Here is a 19,989-nt window from a genome sequence, read left to right as displayed (position 1 = left end):
TAATCAATTATGAATGAATGAATAAATGTTGCTGATTAATATATTTTTAAGTAATATAGTTAAAAAACAAAATCTCTTAATTTATATGTTTAGAGTATAGAAAAAGAATTTTTATTAAAGCTGAGTAAAATAAATTAATTTGTAAGAATTCAAGAACTACTTATAAGTTACCTCAATTTAATGGTAATAAACATTAATTATATTTTAAACCATAAAATGCATTATTCTATATTAAAATTTATAAAAATACTACACTTTTATCAAATAATATTAAGATTAAATTAAGATTTTCACCAAAAAATTTAACCAAATTAAAAATATTTTTAGCATTTTTTATTTAAATTATTTATCTATTTTATAAATATAACTAAAAGTAAACTCTAATGAATGATGCTTTGAAAATAAATATTTTTATCAAGACAAAACAAATAATTTAAAGTAACATTTATTAACCTTCTTTAAGGTTACAGATTTCCCTTAAATAACTAAAACGTTCTAATATGCTAAAAATTATAAAGTCAGAACACTTTTTGCTTCCTTAAAAAATAAACTATGAAATTATTAATTTTAAACATTCCAATATAATAAAAATATCTTTAATAAATATATTGTAATCAAAATATAGGGAATATTTATCCATCTTTTAATTATATAAATACAAAAATTTTTAAATTTAAAAATAAAATTTGAAGATTTTGAAGAAAAGAAAAAGTCTTTAGATTATCTATCTATTTATATATATAAATATTTATAGAAAAATATTGGAATTAAATTATGATTTTAGATATATTTTCTTTAATTTTATTTAAAAATTAAAAAAGGAATACAAAGAATATTAAGAAATAATTATATTTTTACAAATTAAATCTATTTATATATCAATTTATCTATCTATCTGCTTACTTTATTTAATTTATTATTTGAATTAAATAATTCATTAATAATATTTTTCTTTAAAAAAGAATTATATATAGGAGGTTAGTTAGTTTATGATTTACACAATCTTAATTTAAAAATTAGAATTTGTTTATTTATTTATTTACTTATTTATTTATTTTTATTTGCTTACTTCTTTCATTTCTTTTCTTTTTCTATATCTTTTTTCTAAAATAAAATAAATTATTAAATGATTTAATCTTACTCATTAAATTAGATATTTACTTGTTAATCAACAATTTGTTATATAGCTGATTTATCTTTAGTATCTATAAATAGGGGTTTATATTTGTTATCCTGTTGATAAATATACAAAATTAGCTGAAAAATTTATTAAATAAGGTTTCATACTTTTTAATTCATAACTGATGATGATCTAAAGTGATTATTTAAACTTTCACTTCCTTGAATTCTTGCATAACAAAGCTAGCAAATCTTTTTTTAAGTAAGATTTTATTTATTATTTTTTATACAAATATTCAATAACTTACTTTATCAGAATTATATTTTTTCCATTTTTAGTCATTAAATTCTCTATAAAAAGGCTCAATAAACCTAGTTTCTTTGAAATTTATAAATGCATACCCAACATTACAATTATTCTTAGTTTTTAAAAATAAATAATTAAATAAATAAATAAGTATTTAGAAAACTAAAAATTTTAGGCAGTTAGAAAAATTAAATTTGATAATTCTATTTACTGTAAAATCAATAGGTAGATAAAAGAAATCGTAAGTATGCTTATGCTTCCTATCAATAGTTTATAGAAGTAGATCTTGTTCATATTTATTTGGTATATTTTTTATCATCAAAGTTGTTCTGCCATCTTCATTTATCTAGATTATATTATCAAAACCCATCAAACAACAAACAAAAATGCAAAAAAATTAATTACTCTTTTCAAATCTATTTTATATTCAGTTGAAGATTCTGAAACTGTATGTCTGTGTCTTCCTCCTTGTTGTCTATTTATTTATTTTAATATGTAAATTTAAATACCTTTGATCTTATATTTTAATTTACTTGTTATTAGGATTGTTGTTATTTAGACTATTGATGTTACTATTATTGAGATTATTTACAATATTATTTTAATTCATATTTATGGTATTATTTTTAATCGTGCTATTATTATTGTTGTTGTTATTATTATTGTTATTATTCTTTTAATTAATTTTTTAGTTTTAATGTTATTACTATTACTGTTGTGAAATATTATTCATAGGTTTACTTTTTATTTCCTATTGAGAATTTCTCATATTATTCTAACTTATTTATTGGTTATTTTATTTCGGGTCCATCTTTTGCTGCTAATATTATGGTTTTTAAAAACAATTTTATTGCATTTAAGTAGGATTCTGCTTTTATCCACTTTGGCTAGTTTATGATTATTATCTCTTATGATGGTTAGGGTAATGGATTTACTAGCTATTATTTATTGTTATATTATTATTTTAATTGTTAATACTGCTATTGTTTTAGTTACTTCCACTGCTGTTGTTGCTATTTAAAGAGGCGTTTTAAAAGTTTATTTGATTAATTTAGCTAAAATTTTTCTTCGGTATGAATTGCTATTTACTATTGTTCAATTAAAATTATTATGAATTAGATGTCTAATCATTACTATTCTGCTATTAAAATTGATTAGATATTTTCTTCTGCTAATAAACTTGCTGCTGTTATGATGAATTTATAGATGAATTAGATGATGAAGAAGCTTATGATATTATTTCTGGTTTTTATAATCCATTTTTCTAATTATTTTAATTCTAATTACCGTAAATTTGTTAATTCTTTTATTATTGAGCTTGCATGCTTGAAATAGAAGAAGACATATTTTAAAATTAAGGTAAAGATTAATTACTAAAATCAGTAGACTCACTAGTTTTTAAATGAATACCACTACCATATTGATGTTAGTTAATAAGACTATTAGGCTCACTTGAATTTGAGTGCTGATTAGATGATGTCTATTATAAATTTGGCTGATTATGCTATGTTATCTAAAAGTTCAAAACCTAGGGAATTATTTACTTTTAATCACTAAAATAATTAGATCCTGTTGAGCTACTTACATGCAAACTTTTTCTTTAATTTAAAAAATCTAAATTTGGTGAAGGTGATTAAGGATAGCACTCGCTGCTTCTTAACCCATTCTGAATATTTGTACCAATGAGATGAATATTTTCTAGCTAATTCTTAAAACCCATATTTGAAGGAGTAAAGTTATACTAACTTGTACTATTAGAGGAGTATTAGGATGAAGATGATGTTTGAGGGTTAGGTTGCGTTTTCATTTTTTATCCTGATGGGTTATTTAAGATAGATTGTTGATATTACATTTTTTCATCACTCAAGTAAACTTATGTGGGATAAATCAGAGGATTAATATTAATTTAATTATTCAATTGAGGTGTTATAGGAATTTGAGAAGTAAAATACTAATTTTTTTACATCATCCCTAATTCTGTATTTGAAATTGTTGGGTACTGCTAGTTAATCTTACATTTAAAATTATATAAGTAAATAAAAAAATTAATTAATTAATTTATTTAATGTGTGGAAGTCTTCTATAAGTATTGTTTTATTTATATGAAAAAATTAGAATGACAATTAAAATTAGAATTTAATTAATAAAGGGGATAAGAATTATGCTTGATTGAATTTAGTTAACTAATTAAAAAAATATCTTGTTTGGCAAAATAAATTTTATTAGATATTGAATTTGATAAAATTTATTTGATTACCCAATAAATTTTCTTAATTGAGAAAAACAATTGAATGATTTTAATTAATAATTAATAAGTTATGCCCATTTAATTTTTTTGGGTAAAATAGATAGTTTGTTAACAATAAATTGTGAATTATTTAAAGTTGATATTATTTTAAAATTAAAAACTTAATTTTTACAGATTCAAATGCTAATTCCAAAATTGTTTATTTAATCAATTTTTTTAACAATAAAAGTTGCAAAAATTTAATAAAAATAAATTCTAAAGTAAAAAAAATTTAAATAAATTGATTACATTGTCAATTAAACTTTCATCAGTAACAGCTGTAGAATGTATATTTGTATTTTTACTAATTATCTTATTTGTTGAGGAGGCACTAGAAGTTGTAAAGAAGTTATCTTCTTTAGGCGATTTCATGCATACGCTCTTCTTGCTTGAAGGATCTTTTATTTTAATTTAATTTTTAATAATTTATTACGATTTAAGCTTAAAAAAATTTCAATATGCTTGCTATAATTAATTCCCTTTTAATAAAGGATATTTTCTTATATAAAATTGCTATTTACAGTAATTTTTAAAAATTATTACTTGTACTAAGAGTATTATAGCCTTCACGAGGAGTTAAATCACCAATTTAGTATTACTTTTTGCTTTCTATGTGTTTAGACTAATTGCTAAAATTACTAGGAGGAGTTGAAATTTGTAAGCTTTAATTCATTACAGAAGGACTACTTATAATATTATTTATCTCGCTTTACTAAGGAGGTAGGATTAGAGACCCTGTATGAAATTAAGCTTAAAATTTCTCACTTGCATTTGATGCAGGGAAAAATATATTAGCCTGTTAATCAGGTTAAGATAAAGGTAAACCTATTACATTTTACTGCATTTGCTAGTTTTGAGGTTACTTTACAAGAAATTGCTACTGCTACTATAAAATTATATTTTGAATTCTAAAATTTTAATCCTAATAGTATAGTACATTTTCTGTATTATCTTACTACTACTGCTGCTATTATAATTAATGAATTTGATGTTCATAAAACATACTATGTTATAAAGGCTAATATTTATTATCCTCCATTCTTTAATCTAAAATATGAGAATGTGATAGTATATTTATTTGGTTTTGCTACTGTTGTTATTATTGAGTATGAGGTTTTTGTAATTAGTTTATAAAATTATCACTTTCATTTTTTTCTTCAAAATTTTGAATTTGCTTTTGAAGATTTTACTAGTTAATTTCTTTCTAAATATCATCAAAGTTTTCATTTAAATTTAAAATTTATTACTAATGATGAGTTTAGGGATATTATAAACTAAAATCTTAATTTGCAATTAAAAAATCTGGTGATAAAGGAGCTTTTTTAATAGAATTTGATGCTTAGGGAGAGATATTTACAGACCATTCTTAGAAAGCATTTGCATAATCATCGTCCTCAGTATCTTCTACTTCCGTTACAACTGTTGGTAACTTATTGTTTTAAACAGAGCTATTTTAAACTAATGAGCTATTATTTTAAGGTTCAGTAATCTATTTAGAATTAGGTATAATATCTTAAAACTACTTTTCGAACTAAATCATTTCATCTTTTTGATCACAACTATTATTGTTAATATCTCCTCCAATAGAACAGAAAGGCTAGGATATTTTCTTTTTACTCTGTTGGATGAAAGATTGCTGATTATCTGCAGAAGATGATGAAGATGAACTTTCATTGTAAAAATGAAGAAGTTTTTAAGAATAAACTGGAGTTTAAAAGTGGGAATAAGTCGAAGATTCTTGCTTTTAAATAGGGCCAAACGAATTAAATAAGTTTTAATTTAAGTTTAAGCTTTGCTTTTGATTTTATGAATAATTGTTAGTTGATGATAGTGAAGAGCCAGAGGAGGAGCAAGCTTAACTATGTTAGTGCAAATTAGATGAAATTGTACGGCGGTGACCGACAGGTTCCATTAATTTCTGATTTAACTCTTCTTTTGTTGGTCCATATAAAATCTATGCGCGTGTCGTTGAAGTAGTTGATGTCTACTTGTTTTCCTTGATTTTTTTCTCATTAATTACTCTGCTGTTAGGACCACTATTGTTGTCGTGAGAATCGTTTGAAGACATATTACTATTATTTTTAGAACTTTTTGAACTATTATTTTGGGATTATTGTCTCACAAAAAAATTTAACAATGATACATCAAACATCTTTTAACGTAATACTTTCTTTTTATCTGCTGTGCTACTACTACTTCTTGTGTATTAATCTGTAGAAACATTTGCAATGTTAACAAAAAAATTATTGTTTGCAGTGTTCTTATTATTAACATCACTATTATTATTGCTGCTATTACTGTTGTTGTTGCTATTTTGATTTTAATTCTAAGTTGTAATATTTAAATTCATTTAATTGTTGCTATTTCCATTAACTACTAACCCAGTAGTGACTTCGCCAACAGCTTTTTTAGTTGATGATTTAGAGAATGATGAAGAAGATGCACTTTCTTCAAAATCTTACTCCCTAGATTAGCTGTGACTCCTACGATTTAGTGCATAATTAAATTAATTTCTATGATATCGATGATACTAATTCAATTACTGGTCAGGCTATAAAAATTACTGTTATGAAGAAGAAGACATACTTGCGTTTTCAGCTTATAAGTTTTATTGCTTTAATGTATTTTAATTTTATTCTTTTCTTTCCAAAGAGTTTTAATCAAATAAAATAGCTGATTGAGCCATGTTACATACTACTTAATTCTTGCTTTAATCTTCAAAAACGTTTTAAATCCCTGAATCACTACTAGCAGATAGCTTTTTTTGTAAATCTTAGTTTAATTAATCATTTCTTGAACAATTAGAAGAGTGATTCTTGCTTTCAAACACATGATTGCTAATATGGATATCTTAAGATTGATTGTTGGAATTGCTACTAACACTTTAGCTATTACAATTATTTTTTCCGTTTTATGGTTCATAGCTTATACTATTTATAACATTTCCTGCAATTTAAGAATTGTTTGAACTGCTTCTACTGCTTTTGATATTATTTAATTGGATTTCCTAGTTTTAAGATACTTCGTTCAGTATTTTTTTGTCTGTTATTTGTTATTGACAAATTTTATTATCAAATTCCTATATTCCAATGCTGTTCACATTTTTATCAGTTTAATCATCCATTAATTTTTAATTTTCAGAGCTATTTTTTTAAACTATCTATTTGTAATTTCCACTTTCGCTTTGATAAATTTTTTAAGCTTGCTAGGATTATGTTAATTGAGATTATTAATTTTGCAAAGAAGAAGACGCGTCAGCTTTACTTTTAGGACTTCCATCCATCTTTAATTGTCCTTTTCAAACTTAGTTATTTAAAATTGTTTTGATTACAACTTAAGCTTACTTTACTTAAATAAGTATGTCTTCTTATTTCAAATTAAGTTTATGTTATATTCTTAGATTCACTGTTTTATTTGCTTTATTTCTTTTCCTTCTTCTTTTCCTTTATTTATTAAATTTTTCAGCTTAAATCTTTATTTTTCTTTGCTTAATTATTATTCTTTTGTTTTTCTTCTTTTTCTCAAATTTAGTTTTATAAATAAAAAAAATAATAATTTTTTATCACATTCATTATAAAATTAATTAATTAATTAATAAATGAATGAATGCTCCTACTCTTTATCTATACTCTCTTTATACATTAAAAGTCCCTTGCATTCTCTGAATTACTATTTTTTATGGATAATCTTAATCCATTAAGCTTTCATTGATCAATCGTTTATTTATTTAGTTAATTAAAATATCAGATTGTTTATATAATTTTTTTATAGCCTCTCAAAAGTTATACTACTCGTTTCTTATAAAATTATTATGCAACAAAGTTTTTGTATTTAAATTTTAATTAAATTGATGAAATTCATATTGCTAAAATTAATTACATTTTGAAAATAAATTTACCTTCATTCACTCAAAAAATCTATTTTTATAAATTCTAGATACTTTAAAATTTTTCATATTATTAAGTTTTTAAATATAAATACTTAGTTTATATAAAACACTAGTATTACTGTGCTGACGGAATAGCTTAGAATAAAAGATTAAGTCTCAAAAAATAAATAAAAATAAGCTTGCATTAAGTTATGAAATTAAATTATTAAAAGAGTTAAAAAAACATTCTTTAATTTACAATTTAATCTTCATTTAGTTAATTTACTCCTAACCTTCATTTAAAATAATTTTTGATCATATTCACTTTATTGATTATTTTATTATTTCCATATTTATTATCACTATTAGCTAAATTTAATCTGTTTGAAGTTTTACCTAATTAATAAAACTCTGAGAAAAAATTTAAAGACAGAAAGATTTATTACTTTCTTTGATTATTTATTAATAAATATTAAGGATAATTTTGCTGACAAAGATACACAAAAACTCACTAAATATAGTAGAACATTTTTAAAGTCAAATATTAACATTAAAAAAATAGTAATTAAAGTTAAAAATTTTTAAATAAGATTTTACAAAATTTAAAAAATTTAGAAGAAGTTAGTTAGTATAAACAGAAAAATACAAAATGGCAGATAAAGAACCCATGATGCAAGCTTTCGAATGGAAAGAAAACCCTCTATATAAAGATTAAGCTTAACATTTTTCTTTTGAATAATACTATGATATTCCTACAATAATTTAAGAAATCAAGGATAATAACTACAAAGAGTAAATAAAATGAAAATAATAAATTAAAATTGATTAAAATACCTTTATCTTATAAAAAGTATAATTCTGTAATTTCCAGTTGAGAATCTTTCAGACGCTATCAAGGTTTAATCATCAATTAATAAAAATTTGCCTGCCACAAACATCTACATTATCTCAGATCAGTAAAAATAGCAAAACGATATAAAAATAAATTAAAAAGTTTTAATTTTAAAAATAAAAGCTTGAAAAATAGTTGCTGCGTTGATATTGTAGGAAGTAACCACATAAATTATGATATTATTTTCCACTTTGGAGTAGCATGCCTTTCAGAATCAGAAGAATAGCAAAAGAAAATAAAATACATTTTTCCTAAAACACATATGGATTTAGTAGGATTTACAGAATAAGCCTTTAAATTAACTAAATCAGATGATGGAAAAGTTTAGAATTATATTGTAATACAAAATAAAAATATTTTAATCTAAATAAATATTTATTTCTTTTACAGATATTAATAGATTAATACTAATACTATCTTAGTTAAGAGATATTTTAACAGTTTAGAGATTAAGAAAATGTTACTTTAGCTCTTATTTAGCTTGATTAAGCTCAAAAAATAAATCACTTATTTTATGGATATTACCTCAATAAATCTCTTGATAAATCTAAAAAATACTAGCTTATATTTACAGGCCACGAAGATTCAGATCTATTAGAAAAAATCTTCTTTGCCAAAGACAAATTTAATATAGAAAAGGTATATGTTTACAATAATTAGATCAAAGAGAGTCCTCCTGTTTCTAATAAAAGTCTTATCAAGCGTTTATCTATGATTGAGTAAGCTAGAGATATTAAGTGTTTTGGCATTCTCATCTAAAATCCTAATACCTAATTTTGTAGAGCTGTAACTGAAAGAGTTAAATAAGTTATTAAATACGCAAATAAGAAATTCTACACATTTTATATGAGTAAAACTTTTTTTAAATGTTTATAATAAATATAAATAAAAAATAACTTATTAGGTAATTTAAATGAGGCAAAATTAAACAATTTCCCTGAAGTTGAGGCTTTTGTTATTGTTTCATGCTATAGAAACTCTTTGTTTGACCTTAAAAAATACTATAAATTAATTGTTACTCCTTTTGAACTTGAAATGGCTTTGAGAAACTAATCCTTTAGTAACTATTTCTTAATTGATGGTCTAAACTAATAAATTGAAGCCTTAAATTTAGAAGAAATCGAAAAAGAACCAGAAGATACTGAGTAAGAAAAGAAAAAGTAAGCTAATAACTCCTAAGCATTAGTTGCAATGTAAATAATTTATTTGTTAAAATCTAAAAAGTAATTAAAAAAATATTTGTAAAGTTCTGAAGAGAATAAGGTTGCAATCATGGGAATTTTCTAAACTTTAGATCATTTTACAGGAAGAAATTTTTAAGGATTGGATATCAACTAAAGTAAAAAATATTAAAACTACAATTTTTACTCAAATTAAAATTACAATTTAAAACAGATGTTGATGTTAAATTAGCTGTTTAAGGTCTCAGTGGAATAGCAAGCTCTTATGCTTCAGATAGAGATTAAAATAAATAATGAAAAACTTAATATGGAATTTGAATACAAAAAAATTTATTTATAAAAAATTAAATAAAAAAATTAAACAAATAAATATTAATAAAATATTTTTATATTTTTCCATTGTTAATAAATTTATAATAAATTAATATAATCTTAGTTACACATTTTATAAATGAGTTAATGCTTATTACTTACTGACTGCTTGGCTAAAATGCTTTGCTTAAATAAAAAGTGTTAGTTAATTAATTAATTATGCTTCAAAAATTTGTTTAAAAATTGAAATAAATCATAAATTTAAATGTAGCGCAAAAAAAATTTTACACCCACAAATAAGTAAAATAAATATTAAAATTTAGATGATGATGACGAAGACTAGTTAAATAATATTTTTAACTTGTTTGATATAGATGGCTAAGGCAAAATAGATCCATAATAATTGCTTGGTAAAATGAATATATTATTACTTATTTTGTTATTATCTAAAACTAATTATTTAATTATCTATGTAGACATTTTGAGATAAGGTGAATATTCTAAAAAGAATCCTATTTTGGTTGATATATTTTAAGAGCTAATTGAAAAGTAGTAAAAGTTAAATAATGAAGCAATAACAGTAGATATTTTCAAGTAAGCTATTAGCTAAAAATTATAGGAAAAAAACACAAAAGCTGGGGCAGAAAAAATATTCTAGCTATTCTAACCTGATAATAGAAATACCATATCTATAGAAACTTTAAAAAAAATAGTTGATGAAATTGATGAAAATATAACACAAGATGAATTAAAAGATTTTATATATAATATTTCTCAAGAAGGAAATAGCAATTATATTCATTTAGATGATTTTAGAAATGCGATGATGAAAACCAACCAATGAATGAATGTATGAATAAAAATAGGAAAGAAAAAAAAACAGATTTACAAAATCTTTAAACACATTTTTGACAAAAAAAATTAATAAAATAAATTCTATTATCTTATAAATGTGCTTAATATTAATTAGTTCAGTTTTTATTTTATTAATTTATAAAAATTATTTTAAAATTATTAAATATTTTCTTAAAAATAAACTGAAAAGTACCAATTTATCTATTTGAAAGAAGAAATATTTCAATTTTTAACATTTTTCTATTTAGCTTTGTGATTAATTAGGCTAACTAACTTGTATTTTTAGTTATGGAAATTTGTTTGAAAGAAATTTAAAAATTCAATAATATTTTACAAATAAATAGAGACAAAAAAGAAACAAATAAACAAAGATTAAAATATATTTTATCAAATAAATATTTTTTTACAGTTAATTTAAGTTTAATTAAATTAGAAAAATGATTTAAATTTTTTTTTTTTCTGTATTAAGAGATAAGTATCAATTTATTAAAATAATATACCGATTTCTTATTTTATTTATCATTTTTTTTTTATAATTATATTAAATTAAGTTAGTTTGTATTTTTAGGTGTGAAAACCTATTGGAAACAGACATAAATGATTTATATTTTAAATTTAGGTTTAAATTAAATGATATTTTTAATTTTAAATGAATTTTAATTTAAAGTGTATTTATTTTAGTTATAAAATAATGAAAATTTGAATTAAAATTAAATAATTTTTTGTTTAATTAATAAATTTCATTCATTTTATCTCTATTCCTACAGAAGAAAAGCAAGATTTTAATTGTTTGATATCTTTTTCGTTTAATCTTTTTAATGCATTTTATAAAGAATTGTTTTTATTTTAAACTAATCTTAGTGATTCTCTCATCACATCAAATATGTCTTCTTTAAAAGATTTCATTTCTACGTTTTCTATTTTTATTTCTGCCAGCTATTCTTCAATCGAAAATTACCTCTCTTATAACTTTTATATTTCTCCTTAAAGCTGTTAATTTAACTACGATAGGGAATCTATATTTGATTGTTTTGCTGCGAAAGCCTCTTTCAATTTATTAAATTCATCGCTCAAATCCTGTTTTATAAAATAATATTTGTTTTTAAAGGAAAAAAAATTAATTTTACATTGTAAACTGTTGCTTTCTTTTTCCACTCTTCATTTTAAGTAATAAACTGCATGTTTTTAGCTCTTAGCTCGTTTATATAACTATTCAAAACATCAATGTTTTTCTTTAAACCTTCTTTCTCTGATTCTACTAATTGTTTGTAAGACTCTAATTTTTGTTTAAAGTCTAGTCTTAATTTGATTTTCTCTTACCTATATAACTCGAATTCTTATTAATGCTATTCTACACTTCCTACACTAGAGTTCAATGTGCTTCTTGATGAAAAAAAATCATCCATTTAAGTTATTTACTATTTTAAATCTTTTAAAGCACCTATTGCATCAGGTAGTTGTTGAGCCATTTCTCCTCCTGCTCCTGATTACTCAATAACCCTTAAATCTTCTATTTCTTTTTTCAGTAACTAAATTTCTAATACTTTATCATTTAAATCTAATTTTGTTTTATGCAAGGTGTCTTATAGCTCTTAATTTTCCTATTGGTTAAAATGACATATTTAACAATTAGATTTATCCAAATTTACAAGATTTACTTATTTTAGTTTATCAATCCTTTAATTTAGCTTATCGATATGCATTTCAAACTCTTCAGTCTTTCCAAAATCAACTTATCCACCTGATTCTGCTGAATATAACTTTCTTTCTCTCCTCAATTAATCTGCTATATTCTTATGCTCATCTATTTCTGTTTGTAAATCTTTGTTAGTCCTTTTTTTTTTTAATAAAAATTATTTTTGTCACATTTTCCAATATAAAATAAATATACTTCTCAAAAAGAGCAATTTAACTTCTAATTAAATCTTGAGATTCATTTGACTGTTAGAGTTTAACTTTAAGCTTTTAAATGTCCTCTTAGAATAATTTATAAATTCTTCCAATAACTGCATTAAAAAATTCAAATATTTTTCCAGGGAATTTTTAAAAAAAGATTGTGTATTTGAAATTTCCCTAAGCTTGCTAATTGTATTACTGCAATAACTTTTAGAGTTCTTCGTATTTCTATATAAGAAAATTTGGCTATATCTAATCAGAATTTGCAAAAGTAGGTAAAGACAATCTCTGAATCAAATTTAAAAATATTTTAAGACTATTGTTTTCAGATACCTAAGTATTCAGAGTAGATTTTATTTTATATTCTGAATCCATAATTTCTTATAAATCTTTTCTCAAAACCTAAAGCTATTCTGAATCTAAAAAATTTCTTGACTTTACTTTTAGCATATTAAATATATCATCTACAATAGCTTTATGGGTACTATTAAATTTTTCTTCATCAATAGGTAACTTATCTACACTAAAAACTAAATTTACTCTCCTTAAATATTCTGCTCTTGCATCTTCGAATTCTTTTCTTACTTACTAACTAATTACAGACTCTAAGCTGTTCAGGATTGTTGGTATCCCCCCTGTATTTATAGATTGCAAGTATTCTTAAACTAATCCTAAAAACATTTTTCCAGAAAGTATTTTATTTTATATAGTTTTTGGTCTTAAATTAGCCAACACCTTTCTTTCAAAGTTAATTACACCCTACCTAAAAATGGGGAAAAAAAAATTGTATTGATCTTAAAGAATAAAAATTATTTACGTAAATTCAGGTCTTAATGTATTCCAATTTTACAATTCAATACGTGCTAGCTTACTTTCATCATCCAAAGGCCTTACTAATGTCTCACAATCTCTATATCTAAAGTATTACTTAAATTTTTCCCTTATCTCATTTTTTTTTTAAATTTCGGCACTGTTTCCAGGAAGACTGCTCAAACATTTTTCTAAATATTCTTTAGGTGTCATCCCTTTTAAATCAAGAGAAAAATCTCTTAAAATCCAGTAAAAGAGAGGAAAGAATTCCCCTAATTTCTAATCACCTTCTGTAGATTTCCTAAGAATTAAATAATGTAAACTTAAAACAGTTTTTAGTAATATTGAAATTACTAAATGCAAATATTTTCACTAAGTCTAACTACCAAAGAAAGGTTTTCAATTGCTTATTCATCTATATGTCCCAAATTATTGTAAATGAACATACTGGCTAATAGCACAGATATCGAAAATATTTTCATGTCAATTGTTTAGTCTCTTTCTATTCATAAAAAAAAATATATTTTACTCTAAATATATTTTAAAATTAAATTTATACAAACAGAATTTAATCCTTCAGTATCTAAAATAATCATATCAGTTGTATCATTCAGTTTAACAGGTCTGCTCCATATCCAAATTCCTTTTGTGCATGGGTTAGTCGTAGGTCCAATTGCAAACCCATCCATTCTGTAATAAGAATTCCAATTAAAATAAATATTCATTTATCATAACAAAAACAATAAATTAAAAATAACTAATTACTATTTTAAAAATCTATTTGCAAGGAATGATTTTCCTGTTCTCTATGGACCTGCTATAACTAGAACAGCTACCTATATTTGTAAATTAATAACTAAAATTTTGATATATCAGCTAACTTGTTAAATCAATACATTTCTTTCTCCTATTTGCTATAATAACTGCTAAGCTTCACTTGTTAAGTTAAATAAATATGTCGGATTATTATTTTAGTCTTTTCCTTCTTATATGTCAATAAAAAGAATTGGCTTTCCTTAAACTTAGGACATATCAACAAGATAAGTATTTTGAAAATCTTCTATTAAGTATTTATTTTATTTTAATTAATTGATTGATTGATTGATTAATGAATTAAAATTCTAAACAAAGAAAAATATTTGTTTTATTTTCAAACACTAAAAAACAAACATTTATTGTAAATGTAGAAAATTTAGAAAAGGAAAAATTGATAAAATTTTTTAAAACTAATTTATTTAATTCATTAGATCTGCTAATGAATTAAGTCCAAAAGTAAGCTTTAGAACTTCTACTTTTAGTATGAATTAGATTACAAAACGATATAAGCTTTTACACGAAACCAGTATTAAACAATAAAAGAAGATACTTGTGTTTAATACTTAAAATTTGTATATATATAAATATAAAACTCTTTAATAATTAATTTGAAGAATTTAATACTTTTAATTTATTTATTTATTTTATTAATTTTTATTTAAAAAAATATTTTTTTTGAGTTATTTTTATTCTTATTTAGTTAGTTTTTCATTTGTTAAAATCAAAGCTTAAATTATATTCCTGCTTTGGTGAAGCAATCCTTCACTTGATTTACATCTTCATCATTCAATTTACTAAGGGAGTGTTTGATCATACTGTTTCTGTTCAGTGCATATTTGAGGGACTCTCTTAAGATATATGGAAAGGTCTCTTTGAATGATATTAGCTAACAATTATAAGATTTAATATAGGCTAATTAATTTTCAAGTTCAATAATTATGCCAGCTTTTTTCTCTATTTACTTAGAAAACTCATTTAAGACTTATGTGTTTGTTTCTAAATTAAATTGCTTTGCTGCAAGCTACTCTCTTAGTCTGTCGTTTTCTTGAATTAAATTCTTTTTTAAATTTTTTTTTTTTTTAAATATACTAATAAAGAAATAATTTATTTATTTACACTCACTTAGGTAGACTTTGTTTTTAGTTCTTAATTTTAGTTAATTAATTCCATGTTTTTAGCCCTTATCTCATCAATGTACTTGACTTGGACTTCAATTTTTCTTTAAAGCTCTTATTTTTCATTTTCATATATTTATTTTTGCTGCTCTAACTTTTGTTTATTATTCTTTTTAAGAATTTCCTTTTCTTTTCTTATCTACTCAAAATCTTAAAATTATTATTCCTAGCTTCCAATGCTTAAATTTAATGAACTTCTTCTTGAAGAAAAGAAGTCATCCATATACTAAACTTATGTCTTAAGGTCTCTTATTGAGTTAATTAAATCAGGTATATCATCCTACTCTACTCCGTTTCCTTACTAAGATCCCATTCTCTTTAATTCTTCTATCTCCTTTCTGAGACCCTAGTTTTCTATTTTTTTTTGACTCAAAGCTAATTTAAATTGATGGTTCTATTCTTCTAATTCTTAGCATTTCTAATTTGATTAAAATATTAATCTCTAAATGATAAAAAGAGCTTATTATTTACTTCATTTAGTTTCTATATCTTTGCTTTCTTTTTTTGAATTGACATTTCTAGCTCTTCTATCTTTCCATATTAACTCTTGTCACTATTTTCTTAGCTTTTTTTAAGCTTGTTATTTTCTCTCTTTAAGTTATCAATTTATTTTTGTGCTTCATTAACATCTCTTTAAAGATCTAAAATCGTTCTATTATTTATATATTGATTAATAAGTCAAAATAACTCAATAATAATAATTTATTTATTTACTTATCTTAAAGCTATACCTAATTTTTTATTAACTCCTTTGTTTCATTTGTTTCCTACAGCTAAACTTTAACTTTGATGATGTCTGCATTAAACAAGTCATAAAATCTTTGAAAAGCTATATCGAAGTATTCAAATATTTTTTAAGGGAATTAATTAAAGAAAAGCTAATACTTGAAGTTTCCACTTGTCTATGAATTATACTATGATAAAATTTACTGCATATCATCAAATTTCTCAGCAACGAATTTACGTATAATTTGATCAGAGTTATTGTAATTTGAGTGTTGTAACTTTTAGAAAAGGTCTAAAAATATTTTTTTACATTTGTTTTGTGCAATTTCTTAGTTTGTTGCCTTTCTAATTTTGAATTCACTCTCCATAATTTATTACAAGTCATTCCTCAATGTGATTAGCTAATCAGCATCTACAAAATTTTTTGACTTTGTTTACAAATATTAAAATATACTATTTGTAATTTTATTATGAGTCTCATAAAATTTTTCATCATCAAGAGGGAGCTTATCTACTGAGAATTCTTAGTTAACTTATTTCATGTACTCTCCTCTTGCTTCTTCATAAACTTTTCTAATTTAGCTGCTAATAACAGATTCTAAACTATTTAAGATAGTGGGAATACCTCCTGAATTAATTGCTTACAAATACTCAATTACTAATCCCATAAACATTTTACCATTTAGCACTTTATTTTGTATAGTCTTAGGCTTTATATTCATCAGAACTTTTTTTTCAAAGTTGTTTACTCCTTCTCTTTATTAAGTAAAAGATAAAATCACTTTAAAATTATACCTCTTAAATAAATGCCTATTACATAAAAGCAGGACGTAATGTGTTCCAATCTTATTTATCTATCCTTGCCAGCTTTGATTCATCTTCTAATGGTCTAACTAGTGTTTCACAATCTCTAACTCTAAAAAACTATCTAAACTTATCTAAGATTTAGTTCTTTTTGATAGCTTCCTAAGAATTTTCAGGTAGAGGTTTTAGGCACTATTCTAAGTATTCATTAGGAGTCATACCTTTTAAATCTAATGAAAAATCTCTTAAAACCCAAAAAAAGTGAGGGAAGTATTCTCCTAATTTTTAATCATTCTCGTTCACCTTTCTATTTCAAATAATATTGGAAATTAAATAAGATAATTTTGTGAATTTTTATTTATGTCCTAAGGAATAAAAGTCATCTCTTTTGTTGATGGTTTTACAAAAAATTTATTATTTACTCCTATAAAATAATTATATTGGTTTGAAAAATTAAATTAGTTACTAAATACAAATGTTTTCACTTAATTTTGCAACTAAAGATAGACTTTCAATTGCTTGTTCATCTATATGACCTAAGTTATTGTATACAAACATGCTAGCTAAAAGAACTGAAATAGAAAAAATTTTCATATCTATTGTTTGATCTCTTTCTAGTAATTATTATTTTGAATATGTTTAATGAAATGCATTTAAAATGTTTACATATAGAGTTTAGACCTTCAGTATCTAATATTATAAGATCCGTAGTTTCATTTAATTTAACAGGTTTATTCCATATCCAAATTCCTTTAGTACATGGATTTGTGCTAGGTCCTATTTCGAAACCATCCATTCTAATTAAATTGAATTTGCAAAAAAACTTTAATAAATTGTGTTTATTTATAACTATTTAATTTACTATTTTAAAAATCTATTTGCTAAAAAGGACTTTCCTGTTCTATATGGACCAGCAATTACTAAAACTGCTATCTAAATTACATATTTTTATCGAATTAATATATTTTTATTATTTAAAGTTATTGAAATTGAGAAGTAATATCAATAAGTACATTTCTATCTTAAATGGATGATAATAATTACATAGCCTCTTAAGTCATATTAAACTGCTAGTGCTTAACATTATCATTATCTACTACTTCATCTATCTTTATAAATAAAACTGGTTTACCACTTTCTGTCATTTATTTTATGATAATATTAAATTAATCAAAAAAGATTAGTTAATACTTTTAGTAAAGTTTTCTATCAAAAAGGTATTTTTTAAAAAAGAGTAATTTATCAGATTTTCTTTGTTTGAAATTGCATTTATTTTAAGAACATAGTAAATCTCTTTGATATGCCAAATTATAAAAAAAAATCATATACATTTAAAATAAATAGATAATTCATTGTATTAACAAAATTAAGTAATTTAATTCTATAAAATATTATCTAAATTATAAATAAAAGTAATATCTACATCAAAACTATTGTTTAAATAAATAAAATAATAACTTTAATATTTTCTATTCTAAATTAGTTTTATTATTATTTTTGAAAAAAGGATGATTTATTTATTAGCTTTTTTTTAGAAATTTATTTTGATACATTTATTATAATATAATAATAAAATATCATGAAAACATGAAAGCAAATTAATTTAAGAAACAATTAAAGAATTATTTATTAAATATGATTATGATATTTATGAAATGTTAAATAACTATTTTCTTTAAATAGCAGAATTTAATTTAAGTTTTAAAATTATTTAAATATATAATTTATACAATTTATATTTAGAGCAAGATATTATTTAAATTGATTTTTTTAAAAAATTTTAAGTATTAAAATTTTGAATTACAAAATCATGAAAATATATTTTATTTTTTATATAATTGCCCTCCTTTTTTAAATCTTAAAATATTCCATTGTGCCCTCATTTTACAAATTAAATTTCATTCATAAATACATATAAAAAAATTAAAAAAGATATTTTCTTTTTACTTTTAAAACCTAATGGCTATGTGCTGTTTAGCAGCAATAGCCATTTTTTAAAATAGCAAAGCGCTATAAGAAGATACACGTTTAATTTTATAATCAAGCATTTCTGTTAAAATAAAAATATTTAAAATTACTAATTTAAAGTGATAATTTAAGTACTAAATAATAGCTATTAATTATAAACTATTTATGGAAACTATATATGACAAAAAAAAAATGTTATTTAATTTGTTTAAAATGGTTATATAATTAAAATAATTATTAGATTTTCAATATATTTTCTTTTATTCAAATAATTTTTTTTACTTTTTTAAAACAATGTCAAGTCATACATAGTTTAAGTAAACAAATAATCTGCAATTATCAAATTAAAGTTAGTAAAGAAATTTTTTAAAGGCTCTTAGAAATCTTTCTATAAGATTTTTAATAAATTCATATATAATAATTTAGATATTTTATTAAATTTGCTATCCAGAGCTTCATACTATTTTAATGAATTTCATCCCCAAAAATAAGGTATTTTACTATATTATTTAATAAAAATAAAAAATCTAATATTTATTCTTTTAATCGTAAATGCAAATTATACATTTTTTAAATATTTATTCTTTTGATCATAAAGATAAATTAATAGAATTTTTATTATTCAAGCTTCTTTACATATACTTATGATTATCTTTTATTAAAAAATTCATATTTTACAACAAAAAAAATATTAAGTAAAATATCACTCAAAAGAATTTTTTTTATTTTATTACACTTTTTCTCAATAAACCAGACAAAGTTTTATTATTATCAATTATTAATAATACGTAAAAGAGTTTTTTATGAAAATAATAAAATATCCTTAGAAAAATAAATATCACGAAATGGTTAGGTGATTGTTTTTACACACTTTTTTAATAATATATTATTATAGAGATTGTAATCTAATATTAACTAAAAGAATCACAATTTTCAGTTTTAAATCAATGTGGGAAAAAAAAATTTTTATATT

At 22.2% G+C, this 19,989-nt stretch overlaps 5 protein-coding genes across 5 annotated transcripts; 2 read left to right on the top strand and 3 right to left on the bottom strand. All coding sequences in view use genetic code 6, as the record gives it.

Moving 5' to 3' along the window:
• Positions 1 to 1,074: 1,074 nt before the first annotated feature.
• Positions 1,075 to 6,996, bottom strand: TTHERM_00502500 (RNA recognition motif 3 in plant Mei2-like protein; the record flags this gene model as incomplete). Its single annotated transcript, XM_001022304.2, has 9 exons — positions 1,075 to 1,104; positions 1,162 to 1,233; positions 1,288 to 1,371; positions 1,428 to 1,538; positions 1,638 to 1,772; positions 1,832 to 1,901; positions 1,960 to 3,437; positions 3,963 to 4,111; positions 4,257 to 6,996. 9 exons carry the CDS (start codon positions 6,994 to 6,996, stop codon positions 1,075 to 1,077), a joined length of 4,869 nt encoding a protein of 1,622 aa, XP_001022304.2.
• A 1,063-nt stretch (positions 6,997 to 8,059) lies between these two features.
• Positions 8,060 to 9,951, top strand: TTHERM_00502490 (diphthamide biosynthesis enzyme; the record flags this gene model as incomplete). The annotated part of the gene is made up of 7 exons (XM_001022303.2): positions 8,060 to 8,373; positions 8,433 to 8,537; positions 8,597 to 8,810; positions 8,864 to 9,323; positions 9,378 to 9,666; positions 9,721 to 9,812; positions 9,869 to 9,951. Exons 1-7 carry the CDS (start codon positions 8,231 to 8,233, stop codon positions 9,949 to 9,951), a joined length of 1,386 nt encoding a protein of 461 aa, XP_001022303.2. The 5' UTR covers positions 8,060 to 8,230.
• A 280-nt stretch (positions 9,952 to 10,231) lies between these two features.
• On the top strand, positions 10,232 to 10,810 carry TTHERM_00502480 (EF hand protein; the record flags this gene model as incomplete). The annotated part of the gene is made up of 2 exons (XM_001022302.3): positions 10,232 to 10,376; positions 10,443 to 10,810. 2 exons carry the CDS (start codon positions 10,232 to 10,234, stop codon positions 10,808 to 10,810), a joined length of 513 nt encoding a protein of 170 aa, XP_001022302.1.
• Positions 10,811 to 11,565: 755 nt separating this feature from the next.
• TTHERM_00502470 (amine-terminal domain guanylate-binding protein) lies at positions 11,566 to 14,558 on the bottom strand (the record flags this gene model as incomplete). Its single annotated transcript, XM_001022301.2, has 9 exons — positions 11,566 to 11,898; positions 11,949 to 12,422; positions 12,480 to 12,654; positions 12,713 to 13,480; positions 13,535 to 13,828; positions 13,882 to 14,029; positions 14,087 to 14,217; positions 14,293 to 14,363; positions 14,424 to 14,558. 9 exons carry the CDS (start codon positions 14,556 to 14,558, stop codon positions 11,566 to 11,568), a joined length of 2,529 nt encoding a protein of 842 aa, XP_001022301.2.
• Positions 14,559 to 15,064: 506 nt separating this feature from the next.
• On the bottom strand, positions 15,065 to 18,193 carry TTHERM_00502460 (amine-terminal domain guanylate-binding protein; the record flags this gene model as incomplete). The annotated part of the gene is made up of 9 exons (XM_001022300.2): positions 15,065 to 15,400; positions 15,460 to 15,936; positions 15,990 to 16,170; positions 16,233 to 17,000; positions 17,062 to 17,355; positions 17,515 to 17,662; positions 17,715 to 17,845; positions 17,911 to 17,981; positions 18,062 to 18,193. The coding sequence occupies 9 exons, from the start codon at positions 18,191 to 18,193 to the stop codon at positions 15,065 to 15,067; spliced, it is 2,538 nt and encodes an 845-aa protein (XP_001022300.2).
• Between the last annotated feature and the right edge of the window lie 1,796 nt (positions 18,194 to 19,989).

Source organism: Tetrahymena thermophila (genome assembly GCF_000189635.1).
Source record: "Tetrahymena thermophila SB210 genomic scaffold scf_8254487, whole genome shotgun sequence".
In the NCBI taxonomy this organism is placed as follows: Eukaryota; Ciliophora; class Oligohymenophorea; order Hymenostomatida; family Tetrahymenidae; genus Tetrahymena; species Tetrahymena thermophila.
The sequence above is the reverse complement of the archived record's forward strand: the minus strand, read 5'-3'. Positions and strand labels throughout refer to the sequence as shown.